Below are 10,784 nucleotides of genomic sequence, written 5' to 3'. Positions count from 1 at the left end.
AATGTACATAAATTTTAAATCGTCGTTGCTTACGACATGATTGTAAAACAAAGATTTGACCAGCAGGTCAATGCTTTATTAAATTTTTAATTTTATTTTATTTTGAAGAGAAGCATTTTTACTTCCGTCATAGCCCTCCTTACAAATCGAGGAAACACTCGTTCGCTTGACAAAACACTCTCAATTGACTGCCTGCAGCAGCTGCAGACGTACCACGGTTTGGAATGGAACACATTTTCCCGGGTCGAGCCATATGATCCACATAAATAATATTTTACGGACAGGTGTTTCCGCCAAAATCTAGAATGTAAACATATATACAACCGGACACACTAGCTTTTTGAAAAGCTCGTGTTTACAGAACACACTGAACAATTTTACACCACACGACAGCCCATTGAGTCAGGGACCGCAATGCTAATGGTACGACTCCCTCTAGTGTCAGCCACTGCGTTTCTTTCAAATGACCAACAGCCCATCAGTTGTAATAGTAATAATACTTCGCCGTGAGCGGTCCATTTACAAGACAATCAATAACACCATTAGGGGTACTTCTCCAGATTGTGTCTATTTTTAATTATGCTGTGGTCGGAATTGGTTTTACGTTGACATAATTATGCCAGGCCAACATGACTACAGCCTTTTTCAGAGCTCATTCATTTGATTAAAATAGAGGCTGCATTGCTGCACAGTTTTCTCTGAACTGTTATCACGACTAAAGACACTCAGGAATTGTGAGAGCAACCTTAATCTAGTACAGTATGATGTTATTCCCATTTTCTTAATTTCGAAGCATTTCTCTTTCCTTCACTCCTTCCAATACCCACATGTGGATCTTATTCTTTGTCCAGATTTCATCATATATTCTGTTATGTAGTCACTGTAATCTGACCAGGGCCTTCAGAATCAGTAACTTGATACTAGTCTTAAACCAGGGGTGCCCATTAGGTAGATCCTGATCTACCGGTAGATCTAAGACAGGTCCCAAGTAGATCCGAGGAGAACAAAAAAAAAAAAAAACATTTGTGTGTTTTTGTACATGTTAGTAATATATATTTTTTGTGTTAATGTACGCTGCACCCTAATCATCCTATCAGTCTCATTTTCACAAAAAAAAAAAAAAAAAGAAATAAAGCGGGTAAATCTTGAATTTACGGTGGCGCGTGAGTACGTCACCGGAAGTTGTTTGCGCTCTGCAGTCTGCAATTGCAGCTTGTAATCAGAGCTGTTGCGCTCTATCTTTTATCGTCATTATTCTCATTCAGACTTTGCTTCGTGTACAATTCACCGAGGGCACGGGCAAAGAATAGGAATCTCGGAGGGCCCAGGGAAGCACTTTAAAACTGTACGTGTGAGCTACGATAGTTAACAGGCTGCAAAAGTGCATCGCATGCCTCAGTTTCAGGCTGTTTCTCACCATGGGGTTCATGTGTGCGTGTGTGTGCGCGTGCGCGCGCGTGCCGGTAAGGGTAGATCCCGGGAGGTTAGTTGATCAAAAAGTAGATCTTCGGTCCAAAAAGTTTGGGCACCCCTGTCTTAAACTACATCAGCCAGTCCCCTGGTGTGCACAAGGACAGGCAGACAGGCAGGTGTGTGCAGTGAATCTACAAGGGATGAGGAGTAGTTTACACTTTGAGATGGGACATGCCACACAGGTGACAATTAAAACCAACGTGGTGCCGAGTATTTTTAACGAGCTAGAGATCCGCGCTGAGCTGAACTGCCAGAGGGAGGATCTCAAACCTTCACCATCTCCCAATCGGCACTTGTGTGGAGTTTTGTTCAAAATTCAAGTGGAGTTTGCACCCGTAAATTACGACGGTGAGACACTGGGCGAACGCAGCACTCTTTTGATCATGGGCACAAGGAAGGACATATTAATTCCAGGATTGTCCATGCGCGTGTACGTTGCAAACAACCACCATGCCACTTCTCCAATTCTATAGATTGTCAAATCAAAACTTCTAGTCATATAAAATAATTGTGATCATTTACGCTTACCGTTGTATGGTCGATTGTTTGAGATTGTGGGATATGTCACTATTTTTAGCACAAAGCTTTGAAACAAATCCACCCTCAAAATGAGCCAATTTCACCATGGCAAAAAATATGCTTTAATCATCTAGAATTCTTGATCCTATTTGAACATGTGATTAAGAAACCTGGCAACTGTTAATTGTGGAAAATACACAAAATATCTCTAAGATATATTAGATAAGAGATAAGAGATAGATAAGAGAATAAACCAAACCATTTTTTAAACTTCTGTGATGGAGTGTCATGTAAATATACATGGTTGGCATCAAAGTATTTACTATTCAGGTAATCCTGGAATATTTATTATGTCCAAGAGCAGTCTTTGTTTTGGTCTTGAGAACAAGCCCTGACTTCTCTATGTCAAAATCTGACATATGAACGAGACCCGTTAAAGTGGTCTTTAGACCACCTCTGAAGACCACTATCGATCTCAACAATGACGATAATGACTAACACGCGAAAGGACTATGCTAGCAGTATTTAAATTTTGGCGAGGGCTACTTCGGAGTTACGGCTTCCCTCAGAGGGCCGGTGCAAAATCTCAACATTATTTATTACCCATGACAATTTGACATTTCGGTACAGATTTTAGCAAGAATCATGATAATTAACAGACATGATTTGCTCCCGCGGGCCACATAAAATGATGTGGGGGGGGCCATATCTGGTCCCCAGGCCGTGACTTTGACACCTGTGCTCTAGAATATATACCGCATTAGCTCCTCTGAGACTGCAAATTAAATTTGTATGAAATGGATAGGTCAGACGACAATGTCTTTGGTTCACGACAAGTGAAACTTTTTTTATGGCTCATACTTAGGAAATTCAATTCCCTGAGAGCCATCTCTGACGTATAATTTAGCTCAACGTCACTTCACTCTTCATTCCCAAACTCTCGTCCCCTGTGCTCCGTTTAAATTCAGTCGCCAAATAACTTAAGTGATCGATTTGCAAAAATGGTGCTTTGACGGGAGATCCAAGACGTCAACAGTCCCTTGCCTGAAGCGTGGAGGCATGCAGGAACTTTTATGATATCTTGACCAGCCAAATTCATCCGATGCCTGCCAGCTCATTTCCTAAACACCACGTTCGCACGATACCTGCTCCTTTGGCAGTGCTTCATTGACGCACAAAGTGTAGTGATATAGTGAGGTGCTGGTTAGTTGGCTCGGCTGCTGTGATAAATGCCCCCTCACCTCCAAAATGAGTCCTGCAGCCAAGACTGTGGAGCTCATCTCTTGCTCTAATGGACTTGAGGAAAGAATCAATTTACTTAGACCTGCCTCATCGTACCGACACAATTCTATGAAGCTACTTAAGGAATTAATTAATATAAAAGAAAAAGACTCGCAGTTGCCAAAAAATGTGATTCAGTTCTCTCATAACTATCAAGCAGATTGATGACTTCCTCTCTATGCTTGATTCGCTGGTGTCACAGTGATCTAGACTTACTGGCCTTGCCTATAACGTCATTTTTCCGTCAAGCTGCAATGTCGTCCCAGTGAAAGCGTTGACTACTGACGACACAAACTGACATGTTATTGATTTGATACGCAAGTGGCTGACTGGCTCCGCCTACTTTCTCGGAAACGATACATATATTGAAGGGATGGACCCAAGGAAGAGAATCGCCGGCTTGAGGAGTTCATACAGCACCGCATCTGGGACCATACATTTAGTGTCATGGATAGGGTGAGACTTGTCAACTACATCTTGGGACTCCTGGGTTTGTTACTACTGCAGGGTGTGATAGATGTGCAAGGAAGGAACTTATTTAACGCAGGTACGTTAATTAAATTTCCATATCCGGAATTTGAAATTCAACCTTAAATGTAATAGGTCAGATATTGATTAGCTCATTCCCTTTCCATGTTTTTATTGTTTCATTTTTTCATCTGTGCAGATAACCGGGTTTTGAATCCAAAAGACGGCATAGATATCCAGAGCAAAATTTTATCACTGCTTCTGCATAAAAGCTTAGTTCCTCTTGAAAAGAATGACACTCCAGGTGAGACATTCATCAATCAGCGGAGGAAATTAAACAGCGGGATGTTAATCAGCCTTTTTCTTCTACTGACAGGTCTTGAACTGGTTGATAAATTAGCTGATTTGGAAGAGGTAAGGTTTTTCCAAATGCATATTTATTTAACAAGCATAATTAGACCAGACGCATTCAAAAATAAATGTGCTGCAGTCCTTCAATTTGAATAATGTTAATATCGTGTCTAATACGCATTTCTTCCTTAAGTTGGAGGCACTGAGGGACAATCTGGAACTGGAGAAGGAAATCGCAGCCAATTTAGTAGACAAACCAATCACAAGGAAGAGGGGTGAACGTAGGTCACCTTTATGATCTCTCCAATTCGTTTGTATGCATGCTCCTAGGTTTCATTTCCGTTCAAGGCCATGCGTCGCAAATGATCACAAACACTCTTTTGTCTGCAGCTTGTTTCTGGAAGTACTGTGTGTGAGATGAGACTCCAGGAAGATGAGGACCAATGTGAAATCTTGCTGCAAAGTCCAGCAAAGCCTTAAGAACCCACAACAGCACTCATGTGAACACGGTTCATTTCAGCAAAAGAGACCATCATTAACCCGCACCATCAAGAATTCGTCGCTTCCAGTTGCTCTCATCAAGCGACTGCCTGTGTAAAACCATAACGTGTACGTCATCCGCGACACGCAGAAGATGCTTCACCAGGATAAATTCACCAAGGTTATTATTTGCCTCCCGCTATTGTGTGTCTTCATGTTGCTCTCTTGTGGCAGAACGGAGCATAACATTTTTGTAAATGACCAAAAATTGTAATGGAATTAGATTGTTCTTTTCAAAATAAAATGTCAATGTGAAGGTGCCTTTTGTATGATTTTAGTGATTTCTGCCAACAAAATATTATTTGAATGAGCATTTTAGGACTTATAATTACCTGCAATATGAAACAGGGTCAAGCTTCTGGAAACACTGAAGCTCGGTGTTTGAGTAAAGGGGATCTGAAATGTAGTGCAGCCTCCGCAGTGACAGGTGAATTCATGTGCAATGAGGTTTTAGACGGGCACGACATAGCTGAGTCACCGGGCTTAGCCAGAATAATGGGAGAGCTGCTGTGAAAAGACCCGAATCCCATACACTATGGCGAACAGTGGAGAGCTCAGCAAAGGCATGTGACACAAACTTTGAGCAGATATCTCTAGAACGCTGTGCATTATGTCTACTTGTAAATGAACTATTTTCCCCCAATCATAATCGGGGCATTAACATTTTAAAAACAGTAATGCATCTTGATATAAGTATTTTAAGACAAGGATCCATATTTGGTAACAAAATGAATGCCATGTTGCAATGAATGGCCGTTGAACCGGATGATTTCTACTCCCAAATCAGTTAAGAATAGAAATAAGGGTTGGTCATATTGCTTGTCAAGCAAAAATACTGCCTCACCAAATTTGGGTTTCATTGTTAAAATGATCCAGTATTAAAAATTGTGAAGTTTTATCAATGTACAAATAAAAATATTGTGCTCCAATAGTTTCGGGCCGAGGAATATATGTGAGTTCTATATGATAGGTCAAAACATACAATGCAATATATATACAATATATATATATATATATATATATATATATATATATATATATATATATATATATATATATATAGTCATTTTCTGACTAGTAATAGACTTTTTGGACACAATCCTATTGTTTAGGACTTATTTAATTGCTTTGTTAAGCTTTTTAAGTTGTTTGTGGATGAAATACGCTATTAAAAAAATATAGCAAAGCTCAAGAGTTGGGTGCACACCCTTTTATCATGTGGCCATACAAAGTATAAGACAGCTAAAAAAGTTCAAAGTCACACGGCGAGGTGAATGACGCATTTGCTTTTTTTTGCTGCCGTGGCAAGCAACAGCTTCAGCATCTTTGAGGGAGAAGAAGCAGAACAACCAACACCATAAAACATGGAACCCTCCAACAAACGCTTTGGAATTTGGGAGTACCCGTGAGTGAGCGCACAAGTCATCAGTGCCTGGTACCAGGAAGATGCCAGAGTTACTGTTAATATAACAGTTCACAAAAATAGTATGAGTAGGGTCATTATTGTTTGCAGCAGTAGTCCAACATTTAGTAGCATGACTTTTTGTTGGTCATAATCGAATAATATCAGTACTTCACATCAGACAACTGCCCCACACACTCCCCTTAGATTAAGTTGCGCCAGTCAGTATAAGCACAAGGAAATGAGCCAGCATCCATGTGTGCCAGTTTTTACTGGATATCAGCGACAACACATTGTGGAGAAGACTTCTAATTTGACTGAAGTTTGGATTGGCACTCTCGTAGCTGTCCTGCTCCAAGATCAGGTTGGGCTTAATGCAGGAGCAATACAATAATAACATCGGAAAGGATGGATTCTTTTTTAACAGGTCAGTCGAATATTTGCTATTTACAATGTATTTATTATTTGAAAGAAACAACTCAATCTTTCGAGCCGACCTTTTAACTGTTATCCTGCTTTAATGCATCACAAATATAATTCATTGCATGAATATCAATACAGCTGTGAAATTTAATATAATTAATTTTGTATATAATTAATAAATAATGGTTGAACTTGTTTTTGTGCAGAATTGTTGTGGGTACTCATATTCTCCACCTTCTTCACCTGCATCGCAAGCTGCCCCAGCATCTGCGAGTGCTCTCCCAACGGCATCGTCACGTGCACCGGAAATAATATTATCGATACACCAAAACAACTGCCTACTCACATGTATAAACTGCAGTTGAGCGGCACAAACATGCACATCATAAATGAGCGGAGCCTGGAGAAAATGGAGCTAATGTTGCGTTTTAGTTTAACTTTTAGCCACCTCCATACTGTCCATCCCCAGGCTTTTCGTGTCGCTCCGCAGCTCAAGTCTCTCCAGCTGTCATTCAACGATCTTTACGCACTCGATGCAAGAGTTTTTAGCCCACTGGTCACTCTGGAGGAGCTGCATTTAAATAGGAACCAACTGGAGACCATTCCTGCCGAATTGTTTCAAGGACTCATTGCTTTGCAGGATATAAACTTGAGCCACAACAAATTATCCAGTGTTCCTTCAGGGGCTTTCAGGGGACTGAGAAACCTTGAAATCCTGAACATTGGCAGTAACTACTTGAAAACACTTTCCCCTACCATCTTTCGCTCCTTGATCAACCTGAACAAGCTCAGCATCCATAGAAACCAATTAGAGAGGTTAGAAGCTGGGATCTTTGATGGACTGGTGAACCTTGAGTATCTCCATATCTACTCCAACATGATAGCCACTATTCCCCCGGAGGTGTTCTGGTCACTGAGGAATTTGAAGAATCTCACCTTATCGAACAACCAGCTTCAATTTGTCCCAGAGAGGAGCTTCTACAACATGCCCAAACTATCGAAGCTGACCCTTTACAATAACCCACTCGTATCTCTACCGGATGAGCTGATGGGGCACATGCCTGGAATGACAGAATTTTACCTATATGCCACAAACCTCATCACAGTGCCTGGAAATCTGTTTGCCAACATGTCTGGGCTGCAGACTCTAAACCTCCATTTTAATGACAGGCTAAGTGTGCTGCCGCCAAACTTGTTTTGCTGTATTCCTCAATTGCAGAAGCTCTCACTGAAATCCAACAATCTCCAGCAGCTGCACCCGCAACACTTTTCCAGATTAAACAAACTGGATATACTACTCCTCAATAACAACACCCTCAAGAACCTACCGGAAGACATATTCCAGGAGCTCGGACAACTTACCCTGTTGGATTTGAAGGACAACCAGCTCAAAAACCTTCCAGAAGATATTTTCATGTCCAATACATTTCTAAAGGTTGCTTTGAGTGAAAACTCGTGGGACTGTACCTGCAGCATCAGAGGTTTTGTAAGATGGATAAAACAGAATAAGCATGTAGTTCTTGACAGTCAAGATGTAATGTGTCACACTCCGAAGTACCAAATACTCCGTACCCTTGACTCTCTACATGATGAGGAACTGAACAATTGCAACGTTACAACAATCACTCCAAGCTGCACTCAAGGGTCGTCTCCGACAACCCTTTCAGCTACCGAAGCGGTTGCCTCACACCGAGCCCAAACCAGCGTCGAACCAGATGAGACTTCCTTCATCGATGACATTTCACCGCCTTTTTATGACATGCTAGTAGTGGAACAGGGCCTCAACTTCGTCCACCACAACTATATTAGCGGTTGGGTGTATGTGTGGTTTTTGCCCTCAAATGCTGTCCTGACAGGCTTCCTCACATTTTCTCATGTCCTTCTTGTGGCCACAGGCTTCTTCCTCATCCTTTGCAACATGTATGGTATGCATCTGGTTAGTAAGAGGGTGGAGGAGATAAAGGCACTATATGTACACATTTAAGGGGTTGAGAGATGTTTATCAGGTGTTGTACATGAGTAGAGTGGCAAATGTTCGGAGAAAATGATTTATAAATGTGTTATGATTAGTCACACTTTGTTCTTTTGCAATACCGTAGCTTAAAAACAATCCCGAGTAATACATGTGCATATTTTCTCATAGATGTAAAACTTCACACACTTGTATGCAATTTAACCGCACCGTCTTTCAAACAGCCGGCAATGGATCAGCCCTTTCTAAGCCTGAGTATTGTAAAACTGCTGAGATGCATTTTTTTTTCTCAGTTCATTTTAAATGACTTTTGTTTTTCTGATTACATTCTTAAATAAGGGATATGAAACACTCTTTCAATATTTGACTTGTACTTTTACATTGACCAGAATGAACACACGCCAAGAGTCAGTTCCCCTTTTGGGAGTGCATACGGTATATTTTTAGTCATCTGAAAAATGCTGTTCATAGAAGTGCACTTGGGGCTATGATAGGACTATCACACTTCCTTATTGGGTGAGAAGGACAGAGAGCAGATATTTCCCAATCGAGAGTCAAGACGTTCAAGACAATTAGGAAGCTAAAGGGGATTCACTTTTTGATCATTTCTGTTGAGGAAAATTCCATGTGGAGCATGTGTTCATAACTACATTGTACATCCGGGACAATTCTCGTAATAATAAGCATAATCATATAAATCATTTAACTTTTGGGTATGGTCTTCGAAGCTTTCAAAATGGGTTCGACTTTTATATAATGACTGCAGATGCCACAAATTCCATAACTTTAAAACAAAAAGCCAACAATAGGAGGATGAATTTCTGAGCTGCTCCCAAGTTCATTGCCATGACAACAGGTGATTAGGACTTTCCAGTACGCTGCTTTAACACAACAGGAGCTATAAACGCGCTCCCACAACAAACACACACACACACACACACACACACACACACACACGCACACACACGGCAGAGGAAATGGTGCAGTTGAAAACAAGCGGAAAGTTAGCAAAAAAGCGGTGACTCATGGGATGAAAGTCTCATTGGACAAGAGTACAGTAATTTCCGAGTAATCATAAGTCAGGCATTTTTCCATTTTTGCAAGTCCTGTTGAGTATCACATTGTAAATTCCAGCAACGGAGGTTTTGATCTACTTGGTAGCCTTCTAGTTATTGATGACCACGACAGCATTGCTTTAAAACAACAAATCTTTTGGTGGACCAAGACTTTTGTATTGTACATGGAGTAAAATCTTCAGTAGTGTTTAAAAATATTCTGTGTTCGATTGTTCTTAAGTGTTTAGAAATCTTCCAAATGTGTTTTATCAAATCTGTTTTAATCAGTATTCCTATAATTTTCTGAATTAATACAAATAAAAATCATTTGAAGATGTTTAAACTGTCAGCTACTGTTCCATTTGTTTTACTTTTAAGTTTTTACCATGGTACCGTTTCAACATCGGTATAGGAACAATGATGCAGGTGTTGTATCATAGTAAAAAACACTATTACAGAGAAGTCACATGGCCACATTGGGAGTGGGGGGGAGTTGTACAATTAAGGGGGAAAAAAAACTTGTATTGAGGTATAATATTAAATATTGATATCCAAAGAGTTGCAATATTGACAATATGATTTCCAAAAGCATTTTCATGACCATCGTGAATCCTGCATGCCGTGTGGATTAACTCCACGTGGAGGCAGGTTAGACCCGATGATGGTAATGTTGGACAAGTGTAGGCTAACGGATCTGTGATAGGGAAAGCCGACTTCAACATGCCCAATAAAACGGGCTCCTTTTAGTTCTGTTAAATGGGGCACACTAGTTGCACGCTATAATACAGTCTCAACATAGCGAGAGCATATCTGCACCATGAACTGGGCACTTGGAGGCCATCCTGTCCAGTGGGACGCTTTAAAAAATATAATACAAAGACTCAGACGGTTTCCTGCCCATTGTTCACATTTTTTTGAAAGAAATATGTCATGTCTGAGCAGCAGTCTACTTTATGCCGATATTAGACGTGGTCCGAGTGAGCTTAAGGTTCAGGTTGACTTTCTGCCACAAAATTATCACTGGGCCTGGCGTTTCTCCAAGACAGTCCTTCTACTGCACCATCTTGGCGAAAGACTGGTCTGCCAAATGACAAGCAGTGCGGCTAGCCTTGCGCAGACAGGAAAATCAGTATCTGCCGGCTTTTACAACACGGCACAGATGCACGGTCCATTTAAATCCATTTGAATTCAAGGGTTTTTTTTCTTGTCACGTCAAGATTTTTTGAGCAACTTTTATTCATCTTTGTTGTACTATTGTACTATCATTCGTATTGTATTATTTTAACTTATTTTTGGTGTG

The 10,784-nt window shown here is 40.6% G+C and overlaps 2 protein-coding genes across 2 annotated transcripts; both read left to right on the top strand.

Annotated features, from left to right (window-relative positions):
* Positions 1-2,250: 2,250 nt before the first annotated feature.
* Positions 2,251-4,888, top strand: uts2d (urotensin 2 domain containing). The gene is made up of 5 exons (XM_052074171.1): positions 2,251-3,820; positions 3,941-4,045; positions 4,118-4,155; positions 4,286-4,373; positions 4,483-4,888. Exons 1-5 carry the CDS (start codon positions 3,721-3,723, stop codon positions 4,506-4,508), a joined length of 357 nt encoding a protein of 118 aa, XP_051930131.1. The 5' UTR covers positions 2,251-3,720; the 3' UTR covers positions 4,509-4,888.
* A 1,304-nt stretch (positions 4,889-6,192) lies between these two features.
* On the top strand, positions 6,193-9,833 carry LOC127606116 (platelet glycoprotein V). The gene is made up of 2 exons (XM_052074169.1): positions 6,193-6,461; positions 6,664-9,833. Exons 1-2 carry the CDS (start codon positions 6,443-6,445, stop codon positions 8,439-8,441), a joined length of 1,797 nt encoding a protein of 598 aa, XP_051930129.1. The 5' UTR covers positions 6,193-6,442; the 3' UTR covers positions 8,442-9,833.
* Positions 9,834-10,784: the final 951 nt, after the last annotated feature.

The sequence above is a fragment of the Hippocampus zosterae genome, chromosome 8, assembly GCF_025434085.1.
Source record: "Hippocampus zosterae strain Florida chromosome 8, ASM2543408v3, whole genome shotgun sequence".
Lineage (NCBI taxonomy): Eukaryota > Metazoa > Chordata > Actinopteri > Syngnathiformes > Syngnathidae > Hippocampus > Hippocampus zosterae.
This window is presented reverse-complemented; position numbering and strand designations above follow the sequence as displayed.

Bases quoted from the DNA above. Each gene is read 5' to 3' on its own strand.
- uts2d (XM_052074171.1), top strand. From the start codon at position 3,721: ATGGATAGGGTGAGACTTGTCAACTACATCTTGGGACTCCTGGGTTTG. The intron at 4,046-4,117 runs GTGAGACATTCA...TTCTACTGACAG, and splicing joins TGAAAAGAATGACACTCCAG to GTCTTGAACTGGTTGATAAA. The intron at 4,156-4,285 runs GTAAGGTTTTTC...TTCTTCCTTAAG, and splicing joins AATTAGCTGATTTGGAAGAG to TTGGAGGCACTGAGGGACAA.